We start from the raw sequence: 15,222 nt of genomic DNA on the forward strand, positions 1-15,222 counted from the left end.
GGCTTTTCATCTTGCAGATAGAACTGCTCTAGAAGGAGTTGAGTGAAACTAATTATATTGTCAATTTCCAGTGGCAGGCTAGTCACTTGTATTCTGGTGCAATAGCATAGGTGGCATTTATACTGATGCAGTAGCAAAAGCGGGGTTCTTGGGAAAGGGAATATGAGACACACAAGGGTAGTGTGAGGATCAGAATGCTCTGGGAGGTGACTGGGAAAGAGGTATAGAGAGAGAAAATAATAAAAAATAGGAGTATATTGTATAACTTTCTCAGATTCAGTGAAAAAATAAATTCAGAAGTAAAAATTCCTACTTAAATTATTATTTTGTATTGGAACCTAAAGACTCCACTTGGATTAAAGGTCCATTGAACTATGGATGTTGTGCAGTTACGGAAACTCAGTCTGGGCCCTGAATAGTTACAAATGTTTAAATCTCTACTCCAGTCTAAGGAGTGCGAGTGGGAATACCCTCAAGATGCAACAGAGAAGCCAAGGCTGTTTGTGATCTCTGACAATAAAAGAAGCTTGCTTGTTCTACTCTTAAAATACTTAGCCTTTTTTTGTGTTCAGATCATTCAAATAGCCTTGCTTTAAAATTTCAGAATTGGTATATATAACTTCAATTGGGAGTGCTTACTCTTTGAAATTTTGAAAAGAAAATAAGTATTTGAAATATAGTTCTGAATGTTTTGAGAGGAAAAGCTTGTCAGTTCCTCAATGGCTTCTATCCCTTTTGTGTTGATTTTTAGTACAATAAGAACGGCCGTACTGGGTCAGACCAAAGGTCCATCTAGCCCAGTATCCTGTCTACCGACAGTGGCCAATACCAGGTGCCCCAGAGAGAGTGAACCTAACAGGTAATGATCAAGTGATCTGTCTCCTGCCATCCATCTCCACCCTCTGACAAACAGAGGCTAGGGACACCATTCCTTACCCATCCCGGCTAATAGCCATTAATGGACTTAACCTCCATGAATTTATCCAGTTCTCTTTTAAATGCTGTTATAGTCCTAGCCTTCACAACCTCCTCAGGCAAGGAGTTCCACAAGTTGATCGTGGCTGTGTGAAGAAGAACTTGCTTTTATTTGTTTTAAACCTGCTGCCCATTAATTTCATTTGGTTGTCCCTAGTTCTTGTATTATGGGAATAAGTAAATAACTTTTCCTTAGCTACTTTTTCCACATCACTCATGATTTTATATACCTCTATCACATCCGCCCTTAGTCTCCTCTTTTCCAAGCTGAAAAGTCCTATCCTCTTTAATCTCTCCTCATATGGGACCTGTTCCAAACCCCTAATAATTTTAGATGCCCTTCTCTGAACCTTTTCTAGTGTCAGTATATCTTTTTTGAGATGAGGCAACCACATCTGTTCGCAGTATTCAAGATGTGGGCGTATCATCGATTTATATAAGGGCAATAATATATTCTCTGTCTTATTCTCTGTCCCCTTTTTAATGATTCCTAACATCCTGCTTGCTTTTTTGACTGTCTCTGCACACTGTGTGGACATCTTCAGAGAACTATCCATGATGACTCCAAGATCTTTTTCCCAATTCGTTGTAGCTAAATTATCCCTCATAATATTGTATGTATAGTTGGAGTTATTTTTTCCAATGTGCATTACTTTATATTCACATTAAATTTCATTTGCCGTTTTGTTGTCCAGTCACTTAGTTTTGTGAGATCTTTTTGAAGTTCTTCACAGTCTGCTTTGGTCTTAACTATCTTGGGTAGTTTAGTATCATCTTCAAACTTTGCCACCTCACTTTTTTACCCCTTTCTCCAGATCATTTATGAATAAGTTGCATAGGATTGGTCCTAGGACTGACCTTTGGGGAACACCAGTAGTTACCCCTCTCCATTCTGAGAATTTACCATTTATTCCTACCTTTTGTTCCCTGTCTTTTAACCAGTTCTCAGTCCATGAAAGGACCTTCCCTTTTATCCCATGACAGCTTAATTTATGTAAGAGCCTTTGGTGAGGGATCTTGTCAAAGGCTTTCTGGAAATCTAAGTATACTATGTCCACCAGATCCCCCTTGTCCACATGTTTGTTGACCCCTTCAAAGAACTCTAATAGATTAGTAAGACACGATTTCCCTTTACAGAAATCATGTTGACTTTTGCCCAACAATTTATGTTCTTCTATGTGTCTGACAATTTTATTCTTTACTATTGTTTCAACTAATTTGCCCGGTACTGATGTTAGACTTACCGGTCTTTATTGCCGGTATTACCTCTAGAGCCCTTTTTAAATATTGGCATTACATTAGCTATCTTCCAGTCATTGGGTACAGAAGCCGATTTAAAGGACAGGTTCCGCAACTTCACATTTGAGTTCTTTCAGAACTCTTGGGTGAATGCCATCTTGTCCCGGTGACTTGTTAATGTTAAGTTTATCAATTAATTCCAAAACTTCCTAGTGACACTTCAGTCTGTGACAGTTCCTCAGATTTGTCACCTACAAAAGCCGGCTCAGGTTTGGGAATCTCCCTAACATCCTCAGCCGTGAAGACTGAAGCAAAGAATCCATTTAGTTTCTCCGCAATGACTTTATCGTCTTTAAGTGCTCCTTTTGTATCTCGATCATCCAGGGGCCCCACTGGTTGTTTAGCAGGCTTCCTGCTTCTGATGTACTTAAAAAACATTTTGTTATTACCTTTGGAGTTTTTGGCTAGCTGTTCTTCAAACTCCTCTTTGGCTTTACTTATTACGTTTTTATACTTAATTAGGCAGTGTTTATGCTCCTTTCTATTTACCTCACTAGGGTTTGACTTCCACTTTTTAAAAGATGCCTTTTTATCTCTCACTGCTTCTTTTACATGGTGGTTAAGCCATGATGGCTTTTTTAAAATTCTTTTACCGTGTTTCTTAATTTGGGGTATACATTTAAGTTGGGCCTCCTATTATGGTGTCTTTAAAAAGTGTCCATGCAGTTTGCAGGGATTTCACTTTAGTCACTGTACCTTTTAATGTTTGTTTGTTTAACCCCTCATTTTTGCATAGTTCTCCTTTTTTAAATTAAATGCCACAGTGTTGGGCTGTTGAGATGTTCTTCCCACACAGAGATGTTAAATGTTGTTATATTATGGTCACTATTTCCAAGAGGTCCTGTTATAGTTACCTCTTGGACCAGCTACAGCGCTCCATTCAGGACTAAATAGAGAGTTGCCTCTCCCCTTGTGGGTTCCCCTACCACCTGCTCCAAGAAGCAGTCATTTAAAGTATCAAGAAATTTTGTCTCTGCATTTTGTCCTAAGGTGACATGTTCCCAGTCAATATGGGGATAATTGAAATCCCCCACTATTATTGAGTTCTTAATTTTGATAGCCTCTCTAATTTCCCTTAGCATTTCATCATCACTATTGCTATCCTGGTCAGGTGGTCGATAATAGATCCCTAATGTTATATTCTTATTAGAGCATGAAATTACTATCCATAGAGATTCTGTGGAACCTGTGGATTCACTTAAGATTTTTACTTCATTTGATTCTATATTTTCTTTCACATATAGTGCCATTCCCCCCGCACATGACCTGCTCTGTCCTTCTGATATATTTTGTACACCGGAATGATTGTGTTCCATTGATTGTCCTCAGTCCACCAGGTTTCTGTGATGCCTACCATATCAATATCCTCCTTTATCACGAGGCACTCTACTTCACCCATCTTATTATTTAGACTTCTAGCATTTGTGTACAAGCGCTTTAAATAAATACTTGTCACTGTTTGTTTGTCTGCCCTTTTCTGATGTGTCCTATTCTTTATGTGAATGTTTATCGTCTGATCTGGCCCTTACATTATCCTCTTCCATCCTCTGCTCCTGACTATAACCTAGAGAATCTCTATCAATAGACTCTCCTCTAAGAGAAGTCTCTGTCTGATCCACGTGCTCCTCTGCAGAAGTCAGCTTTCCTCCATCTCCTAGTTTAAAAACTGCTCTGCAACCTTTTTAATGTTAAGTGCCAGCAGTCTGGTTCCACTTTGGTTTAGGTAGAGCCCATCTCTCCTGTATAGGCTCCCCCCATCCCAAAAGTTTCCCCAATTCCTAATGAATCTAAACCCCCTCCTCTACACCATCGTCTCATCCACGCATTGAGACTCTGAAGCTCTGCCTGCCTACCTGGCCCTGCACGTGGAACTGGGAGCATTTCTGAGAATATAAATGTTTAGATTGCTTCCTGTGTTTCATACTAATTAGACAATAATTGTATGGTTGAAAGAGCAGATCTGTGCTCTATTGAATGTGGTTGATATATGATTTTAAATTAAAACCATGCTTGGCCGGGTTACTTTTTTGATGGAAGAACTGAACTACAAGGGTAAAAGGACTCTGCAACATGTCCAGAGTTTGCCTCACTAATAATACCCCATTATTGATTGAAGAGAAGATTTTTCCTTTAGTTTACAACATTGTTGAATCTGCAATTCATAACACATGGGCAGATCCTTGTGTTCATGTGGAACCCTATTAAATTCCGTGCTGCTCCATGTGGATCCAGAGGTTTGTCTATGTACAGCAGGGATTGGCAACCTTTGGCACATGGCTTGCCAGGTAAGCACCCTGGCGGGCCGGGCCGGTTTGTTTACCTGACGCATCCGCAGGTTCAGGCGATCGCGGCTCCCTCTGGCAGGCTGAGGGGTGTGCTGGCCGCCGCTTTCCACAGCCACCATTGGCCTGGGGCGGAGAACAGCAGCCAGAGGGAGCCGCGATCGGCTGAACCTGCGGATGCGTTAGGTAAACAAACCGTCCCGGCCCGCCAGGGTGCTTACCTGGCAAGCCATGTGCCAAAGGTTGCCAATCCCTGATGTACAGTATGTTGCAAGATCATGGCCTATATCTCTTTAAGTCTAAGTACTCTTTGGATTTAGAATTCTATGGCTGAACTTTTTGTTTGGAATGGATTCCTTACAAATGTAGATAACCAAATGACTAAAAGTAAGTGGAGAATAACCTTTATTATATTGTGCAATATGATTACATTTTCAAATAAATGCCAGTACGTGTGACTTACTCAACAAATAGGCAGTAATGCATGTATTTGGATATGTCACTGTTCAGAAACACACAGAAACAGCTATTTGAAATTACTAAATTTTTTGGTAAAAACCTAAGACGTTCCAGAGGAAAAATGTTAACTAAACATCAAATATGAGGATTTAAATGCATTGAAGTCAAGAAATTCAAAAGTTGGGTTCCCCTCAGTCAGTCACGTTGCATCTATGTATGTGAAGTTATAGATCTTAACAGTCTGTGTAGTAGTATGAGATGCTAAGATACTGCAAACCCTTAATCGTGCTCGTTGTCACACTGAAATCAATGGAAGTATGTGCTATAGCAAGGGTTTGCAAGATTGGACTCAACTGTTTAAATGGGTATTTTAACTCCGAAATCTTCCGGATTCTGTTCCTCCGATGTCTTGTATGTGATAAGGGAACTTCCAAAATAAAAGAACAAATTATTTACTGATTCCAGTGGTAACCCTAGTGTGGACAAGGTTTCCATGGGTAGACCCATTTTTATAACAGTGTCATTTAATCCTGTTTTTAGGCTTTTTATCAAGTGTAACCAACACAATGGTAAAATGATGGAAGCAATTGATGACTTATCTGCTTTAAGGATCCCACTGGATTTAACATCCATTCAGCTGGACTGGTTTTGGAATTCATAAACTTCTCCAGTCTAGACATGATACTAGTTCTCAACCTTAGTGTTGCATTTGCATGGTTATTTTCAATGAAAAAAGTAACTTTCTTACACCTTCTCACATACTATTTCTAAGTAGTGCTCCTTAGTATCATTATAGGTAAAGTTGTATTTATTACTCATTTATTACAAATAATTTAAAGACTTATTCTTGGCTGAAGATTGGCATTACATGGTCTGTTTTTAGAATAATTTTAAAAAAAATTGGTTTGGCTCTTTTTTAAGTTACAAGAGACGAAGAACATTCAAGTTTGTGATTTGGGAACATTCAAGTTCGTGACTTGCGTGTACCCCATGATGCAAAGTTTCATGCCTTCAACTGAAGTTTTGCAATCCAGCAGTGCACAATAAAGATCAGCGCTTTGAGAGTTTGCTTTGAAAAGCAGCTATAGTGTACTCTTCTCTTTAACATTAAATAGATGCATCCTAAGGATTCTTGATGCCTGGACTAGAGTATCTATTTGTTCCCTGTGTAACGTGTGTATATAGCATCTTTCTAGCTTAGAGCTCTCAAAGCACTTTATAGCCCATGTGGCTATGTATTCACTTTTGTGGGATGAACTCTGCATCCATTTGCATCCGCATTGCTGCATAATAAGTGGGTTGAAGAACATTATAGTTTCAACGGAAAACATTAAAGAGAATTAAGTAGGCAAGATGGATTTTGAAATATATGACAGCAGGGTTAAAGTGCTCAGACCTTTTTACTCTTAACTTTTTTTTTAAATGTCCTGTTATGCCACAAGCTGCATGATGTTTTCATGCCATTATTATTTATTGATAAACACTTGACATTATAAAAGCAGCAAAGAGTCCTGTGGCACCTTATAGACTAACAGACGTATTAGAGCATGAGCTTTCGTGGGTGAATACCCACTTCGTCAGATGGACTCTTTTGCTGCTTTTACAGATCCAGACTAACACGGCTACCCCTCTGATACTTGACATTATGATATCACCAAAAGACCCCAATCAAAATTGGTACCTTATTCCTGCTGGGCTCTGAACAGGCATGAATAGAGAGAAAGCCACTGTGCTGGATGCTGGGTCATTTATTGAGTGCTGGCTCAGAGGTAAGCATGCCCACTTACTACATCATTAGTAACTAGGTTGTCCTTAGACTCTTTTCATCCTTGTGCTGACTAGACATGACACACTTCAGTTTATAGCATCTGACAAACTTACAATCTCCAGTTGTGTGTCTGCAAGCCAGTCATTCACAACTCCTTTTTTGGTAGCCTTCTCAAATCCACACCTGCATTTGATAAAGTTGATTAAATGCTTCACTCACAGGCATTGGAAGACAAAGTACTGCCTCTGATCAGTACAATCATATCTTAAACTCTTTTGTCTGATGATCTTTGTCTTTATATACATTACTCTGTCTCTTCTGGTAGCAAGAATGTTTTAACTGAAGTGTGTGGCTCAGATCTGTAATATTTTAAGATGCTTAGTCAAACCTTCATACAATGCAAATAAGTGCATAAAATTATGGCTGCAAGTTAAATTGACATTAGATTCAGTCTAAAATCAAATGTTTGGAACATTACATAATATCAATTCTATTCTATTCTTTTTTGGTATTTAAGATTGATTTAGCCACTATTCTATCCAATATGCACAATTATGGTATGTAGCTTTATCTGATAGCCAGAAAATAAATAGGAATCTGCTAATAGAATATAAGTTACAATGATTTTAAAGTTCCTTCTTTTTCATGCATTGAAACTGGAGAAGAATTCTTATCCTGTATGAAACCACCAAAATGGCGGGTTTTGTAGCTGATTATTCTTTAAGATATTTTAAAACTGTCCTTTTAAAAAAAAATTACCTTTTGTATTTAGGTGAAATGATTGAAATGGCCTATGGTATACTATAGTTTCTCCAAGGTATTTGGTTTGTATACTGTTTTTTCCAGTTTTTGTGACTGGACTTGAGACTGAGTAGAGGTGGTTAGCTGACAGGGAACATGGAAACAAGGACAAGTTGCAAGAATAAAGGGTTGGAAAGAACTAGAAAAGCTCCATTAGGCTTTCTGATTTTAAAAAAACCCTTTTTTCCTGATAGTGCTATGTCAACCATTGCTGTATAAATAACGTATTTTGCAAATTTACAGACTATTTGACAAATTGTACAGAGAAAAGAATTTAAAAAATGTATCCCATTACTTGTATGTATTTTTTTGGCAGTCAGATGTTTTGCTGTTCAACTATGAGTTTTAACTTTCGATTCTTAAAGTTCAAAATTAGTTGTGGAGCAATTATTTTAAGCAGTTGTATAACAAGTTTAATTTTTTAAAAAAGCTTTAATCATATCCTATTTAGAATAAAAAAACTATATAAAAGAACAAGACTCTACTTCCTAGTACAGTTATATATACATTTATCTAAGATTAATGTTTTGACTGTGACTTTCCGGCAATAATTTTGAAAAAGTGATTTTCATAATCAAATGCAGGCACAGTTTAGTACAGCCTTGGCCATGGGACTTGATCAGCTTAAGCATAGTTAACTTAAAAAAATTGCTTTTGTGACATTGGGGCTTTGTGATACTGTATTGGTGATGACAGTCTCTTTTGTTTTCCCCTAGTCTTGGAGGCTATTGTCTCCCTCAGGATATCTGAAGTTGTACATGGTGGTCATGTCCCCACCACATGTTCAATTCAGGACACTTGCTGTGTACTCAGCATGCTTATACTTGGATTCTGGAAAGACTTTCCTCCTGAGCTTAACTTTAAGCATGTGATAAGTCTTGGAAGGATCAAGAGCGAGGAAAGATCAATTAAAGGAACTCTTCAAAATGGTGCCAGGCACTCCTCTTCTGTTATCGTGAGCCTACTTCCGCTGGCTTACCATAAGACGTGATATTTGTTCATAAGCCTTTTACTCTTAATGTGTTAACTTCTAAATTTAATTAACATTTATTGTAAGAAATGGGTCCTTTAAGAAATTTAGCACCTAGTGTCACTCTTTAGCACCACATCCTTACATTCATGGATGGAATCCCATAGGGCTTAGCTACATGGTATTTGTATGGGGCTCTCTGCATCCTGTCTCCACCGTACAGAACCATGCTAGTTCCACTGTCTATTCAGCTGTATATGGCTATGAAGGTGTGTGTAGGGATTGCTCTTTTGGTAACTAATAAAATGCATTAGTTGCTATTGCCTGGTAAGTAAGATAATTAAGGGCAGAGGCATTTTTTTTTTTTAGGTACCAGTAAAGCAGTACTCTGTAATGTGTGGCTCAAAAGATACATGATGAGGTTATTTATTTATTTTATTTATTTATTGGCACTTGTTGAGGTGACCGGTACAATTTTGGTGGTAGAGCTGGAAAATCTCAATCCATACTTCATTGAATAATATGCACACCACAGAAGCCTTTGCCTCATTGTGTGCATGTATCATGCAGAACAGAACTTTCTGCTGTTTTCTAGTAAATTGCTCCAAATACGATAATTTATTCTTCATTTCTCTTAACTTAAAATAAATATTTAAACTGAAAACTAGTAAAAGAATGTAGGTTACTAGGAGAAACACTCAAGTCAGGAAGTGTCCCTGCATCTTTCAACCTTTTTGTGCAAATGTATCATAATAATCTTTAATTACATTTTTACATGCTCTCCTTTTTTCCCAACAGAACTCCAACCTCACTTATTTGCATACTGAATAGAGAAATGAGGCAGAAGTCCATAACCTCTGCCTTATCCATTGTGCAAATTGGATTAGTGTAGTGAATGAGACAAGGGATCAGTAACTGAAGAATGATAATGGGGTGACATCCAGTTCAGACTTGCTCATTGTCCAAACTATGCACTGAATGAGGCAGAGCTCTTGTAGGGTCAAAATAGTAAGTGATGGTGAAATTAAAAATTCTTACTCTGCATATATACCAGGTGGCAGAGTTAAGTTTGTATGAACAAACTCAACTTTGGCACATCTTGACTTTTGAATGCTTAATTTTGTAACCTTAATAATCTTTAAATGGCGTGATTTGTATTGAGTATCTATTTTATTTTGAGCTTTCATTTTCAAGGTTTAGGAAATAACTACTAAGATTTTAAAACAAGTATAATTATTCATGCTTTATAATATCAAATGGCGACTATATCTATCCCATACTGCTGCCTATTGGTAATAAGAGATGTGATGCAAAGAGGAATTTAACTAGGTGTCGTTTAATATATCTTAACTTTTTTTTTCTTCATTTCAAAATGCACTCATTCAACAGATTCTGAGTAGTACTACTTGCAGTAACAATATTTGGACACCAACTGCAACATAGGTTGGATGCCTAATAAGGGAGGAACATGCATCATTCTGTAATTTTAACAATTTGTTACTTCAACAGCTTTTGGGTTTTTTGGGTACATTTGTGTTGGAACACATTTTTTAAATTTTCATATGCTCAACAGATTCTGAAGGAAGTGGTCGTGGGAGTGAAGATGCATCAAAGGACAGTGGTGAAGGTTCCTGTAGTGAATCAGAAGAAAATGTCTTGGAGGAAGAATTGGCAGAAGAAGTGAAAGTAGAGGAAGAACAGCAACCGAAAACTTCTGCTGGAGAAACGATGCTTACAACAGAGAAAGAGGTGATTAAGACTGAAAAAAAAGAACAGGAGGAAGAAGATGAGAAGCCAAAAAAGAAAAAAGAAAAGGAGAAAGAAAAAGCAACTGAATCTGATGCTGCTGCTGCTGCTGATGAGCAAACAAGTGAACCAAAAAAGTGGAATTTGCGTAGGAACCGACCTCTGCTGGATTTTGTATCAATGGAAGAACTAAATGAAATGGATGATTATGACAGTGAGGATGACAACGACTGGCGACCTACTGCTGGGAAGAAGAAGGGAAAAACTGCACTGCGGAAAGAGGGAAGTGATGGCGATAATGAGGAGGATGAAGATGATGGAAGTGGTAGCGATGAGGATGACAATGATGAGGAAGGCAATGAGGATAACAGCAGCACTGCTAGTGATGGTGGATCCAAGAAAAAGAAAAATAAAGTTCTTAGCAGGAATAGTGCTGATGATGAGGAGCTGACAAATGATAGCCTGGCTCTTTCACAAAGCAAGAGTAATGAGGTAGAGCAACCAACTTTCTATAATATGTCTGTTGAAAAATGGAAAGTAGTCTGCAGTGCTATTCTTTTTAAATTACTCATTGAAGTTAAACTGACTGGAATCCTATTTACAGTGGGTTTTTTTAATAATTAAAAAACCTCCAGAACTATGCTGAATGGCAAGTGCAATAAATTTGTTTGGGCCATAAAGGCCAATCAACACCCATTTAAATCAATGGGAGTCTTTCCATTGGCTTCAATGGCCGTTGGATCAGCTTCATAACAAGTAGGTCCAGAGTGTGAACTAACTTCTGCTAATGAACAGTTTAGTTCTGTTATAGCATGTATCTTCTTAAACAGAAACCAATGCTAAAGTTGCGTAATAGCTATGACACATCCTAACAAATGCCCCCCCCACTCCCAAAAGCAAATATTCTTGATCCAGTTCCTTATTGCAACAAACATCGTAGAAAACAAAAATTACATTCACTGTTCAAGAATTCTTAATAGAGGAACATGTACTCTGATGTGGGCTCAGCTAGAATGAATGTTATATTTCTCTAGCAAGCTGTTCATAGTTTTGGTTTATGCTCTAATTTTTTTAAAACACCAAACAGTACCATGGGTAAGAATTAATTGCATTGAATACACTGATTTCAGAATGCAAATATTATGTATTAAGTTTCTGATATTGCAGTCTTTTAGCGCACACAATTCCTATCCCCTAAAATAGGGTTGTAGTGCTGTATTGAGTTGTTAAGATTGTTGACTTAATACATCATAGTTGTAAAATTCAAAAAATCACTATAAAGACTATTGTTTTAAACTTTTTACAGGTAATTATACTGTTGATACCTAACTTCTGGATAAATTATAGTCATACAGGATTACTTAGAGGTTTTTTTCATTTAAAGAGTCTTGTGTGTGCTGATTTTTCTATTAACACTCCATATTGTGTTGAGCAAGGTTGAGTGTTTTGGAATGTTGAAGAAACAAATACCTTTCTGTGTTGTACTTTTATGAGAGACTTACTTGTAGATACTTTATGGATTTAGTCACTAACATTGGTTATCACTTGTGCATCTTATTAACGCAAGTAGTTGTGACTAAAAAGATAACTTGAGAATTATATCCTTTAGGTTTCACTTTTATCATATGCATGTATTGTTTTTAACATTAAACCAGTACACTTATTTACATTTGAAATTTGCAACATTGTGTGCATTATATGCTTATTGCTGTGACCCTACAAGGAATGGTTTGATTTTATAGTGTTAGGATCTAAAGTACTTCTTAGATGACTGTCATTTTGAACCTCATAGCAGGTAAAGTTTGCCCTCTTGCCACACAGTAGGTACAATACAGGCAATGATATTGCAGGCCTATTTTACCCTGTTCTTTAGGGATCTCTTAAGGTGAGAGTAGCCCTCTCTCAGTCCCTTTTTCTTTATATCATTTTCTGATTTTAAACTACCACTACACTTATCCATGCCTTCTAGCTGAGGCTCTCAAAGCACTTCACAGATATTAATGGACTAATCTTCACAAAACATCCAAGGTAGGTTAGTGTTGTTAGAGTATAATCCCATATTACAGATGGGGAAACTGAAGGACAGAGAGATTAAGGTCTTGATCCTTAAAATGTCCTCAGCTCCCACTGACATCAATGGTAATTGAGGGTGTTTAGCACCTTGCCAGATTGATTCTTTAGTGACTTCCCCACAGTCAGTGCCAGAGTCAGAATTAAAACTCAGCTCTCCTAGCTTCAAATCTTGGGGCATTAATAATACATCTTTCCTACCTTTCAGAATGAACTATCACAACTGATTAAAAATTATCCTAACAATGCATGTTAAGAACTATCTGAATTTTTTGATTAAGCTGTTTTTAGATTTTGTTTTCCTTCAATACAAAGTAAGGTAATTGAATCTCTAAAACTGAAAATTGGCTTAATGGACTTTAATTTTTTAAATCTAGTTTTAACTTCTAGGTTAACAGAATACATGTCCAATTTCACTTCACGGGATTTGAAACAACAAGGTTTTAAAAGTGCTGCTGGCAGCGCCAGTATAATAATTTTTCACATTTAGTAAAAATAGTTCCTTTAGAGTCCAGCAGAATCTCATTACAATGCAGAAGCTGAAGTCTTAGTAATGCAGGTGCTGTTGTGCTTGATGTATGAGTATTTAAGCAACTAACTTTGTGTCGGCAGCTAATATTGAGGCCTGTAATAAGGTTTTGGTTCTTATCTCTTTCAAGTCTTTTTGCTGTTTATTTTTTTACCTTTTCATTTTGCAGAGATAGAATTCAAGGACAGACCATGTTATACTTGAACCTGTGTTGTAATACTGTACCTTCATAGTGTTCTACTGTATTAAGTGTAGGCAGACAAGCTTACTTTGTCGCAACTTGTGTCAAGCATCATTAGTAGATAAATGATGCTCTTCAGTTTTATAATCTCTATTGCTTTAAGGAGTTCTTTTCTAACCCAGTGAGGGCCTTTGCAATTCCCATTAAAGTTATTAGGAGATACATGTGCATAGGTTGTGAAACTTAATACTTCCTGCAAAAGCCTGCAATAGTGGGTTTTGTATGGGGAATTAAGTGGTGGTGGGAATGAAATCTGCCCCTTTACCTTGCAGGTGTAGGGTTTGGCTGGAACAACAGTTCTTGATCCCACATGAGGGTTCCTGGCCACTACATGCACCATACCACAGATTCAGCGTCCCCTCACAAAACCTAATCTTGATGCCGAATTTGATATCCTTGCAGCATTGGCTTAGCCCTCTATCTTCTGTCTGTTTCTCATACATATTTTCTCCGTATAAATGTTATATCAGTGTTTTCACAGTACAGTTTTATCATTTGGATAAAATGTCACAAGTTTTATAAGTTTGCTTTTAGTTAGAAAAATGTCAGTGTTTATAGAACTAGAAATCAGACCAAAATTTTAGACTTTCCTCAATGAAGCCAAGCAAAGAATCTGAGCCTGTGGTGTGGATTGAAAATTCTGGCTTTCCGTAAGGTCCTTAGACCTTTAAGGGTCTCTCTGCTACAAGTCTAACTGTGCACTGGCACAGTTAATCTGCCATAGTTAGGAGGTATTGCTAACAATTTTTTGTGTTTGTACAGTGAAGGGAAAGTTACCTAAATCATGTTTATAGGCAATTATACAGGGAGAGAAGTGTTCAGTTCATGAGTCTTGTCACAAAGTGCTGGCCTTCCTGGATTTATTTTAAAAGTAGGGGGAAACAGTCATTAATCCTGAACCTAAGTAATATGGGGAAAACTTTAGTTCCTTCTTTATTTCCTGTTCATCCCTTATGCAAACATAACACTGTATACTATTTTTTATAATTTTCTTTTATTCCTAGACTTTTCTTCCCCATCACCTCAAGGCTCATGATCTCTTTCTTGATTGAGAGGGTAATGGAAAATTTACTCATAGTGGCAGCAGGGTATAGAGTTTACTAGCTTGCCTTCATCTTGTTACCCTCTCTTCTACCATAGTCTTTGTGAGCATCTTTAAGTTCATTTTGCCTCTCTCAGGACAATAACTACAAGCAATCTGGCTATAACTACTTGCTCCTCACTTAGATTCCTGAATAGCTTGCCCGTGTCCTGAATGGGTTTTAAATATGTAATGACTGCCTGTATTTTTTATTTTTATTTTTTTTTGAATGTTTGATGTAAATATATAGCTTGTGCCAGATTAACAGCTCTAGAACCAGGAATCGTTTGTAAACAGAAAAGGTAGTAGCAGCAGTACAAACTTTCCCACAGTGCTCCACCAATGTGCCTCATACCTGAACTTCAGTGTCCAAATTTTGGGGTTGGAAGATCACTTGTTCTCTGTGCCCTTTTCCTTGGCTTCTCAGATCAAGATGCCAGTTGCACTGAGTAGTGGAACCAGATTGAGATCTACAAACGTTCTACGTAGGCCACTGAACAACCATCATAAAGCAACTGGGGGTGGATTCAGACTGGTAACCAAGAAGTGATGAGCTTTGTATTATTGATCTATACATACAAGAGCTCTGTATTGGTCTCCTGAGATTATGTAGACTTTTTGTTCTAATTTTCTTTAAACTTCAGAAAAATAGAACAACCAACTCAACAGTTTCTCCATGTGATGTTGGCAAACACACCATAGTAAATTACATTTTATTCCTAGTTCTAGTGCGCCATATTAGATTTTATGTATAACCTAGGCACATCTTTTGCGTAATGTAGAAATGGTGGTTTTACATACCATATTGGAAATGTATCTTCTTGAGCTTTTGGAAAATTCCCTAAAATGTTGAGGACCTAGATATATTACTCAGACTTTCAAATCATCAGTTTGGTGTTGGCCTCACCTTTCTCAGTGTTTGAGTACTACAAATTTTAAAACAATTTTATACTAATTATACAGCTTGCACTATCTTTTGCAGCAAGGATTATTAATGTGCA

At 37.3% G+C, this 15,222-nt stretch overlaps 1 protein-coding gene across 9 annotated transcripts in view; it reads left to right on the forward strand.

The window, feature by feature from the left end:
* PHF14 (PHD finger protein 14) overlaps window positions 1–15,222 on the forward strand; it is a 288,520-nt gene that overhangs the window by 2,808 nt on the left and 270,490 nt on the right. For all 9 annotated transcript variants that reach the window (XR_005593828.1, XR_005593827.1, XM_039523434.1 and 6 more), the window contains exon 3: window positions 10,128–10,792. Coding sequence is in view for 7 of the 9 variants with exons in the window: in XM_039523434.1 (XP_039379368.1) it covers window positions 10,128–10,792 (665 nt within the window). In the remaining 2 variants the exon portion in view is untranslated. The remainder of the gene's footprint in view (window positions 1–10,127; window positions 10,793–15,222) is intronic.

This window comes from Mauremys reevesii, linkage group 2, assembly GCF_016161935.1.
Source record: "Mauremys reevesii isolate NIE-2019 linkage group 2, ASM1616193v1, whole genome shotgun sequence".
Classification (NCBI taxonomy): domain Eukaryota; kingdom Metazoa; phylum Chordata; order Testudines; family Geoemydidae; genus Mauremys; species Mauremys reevesii.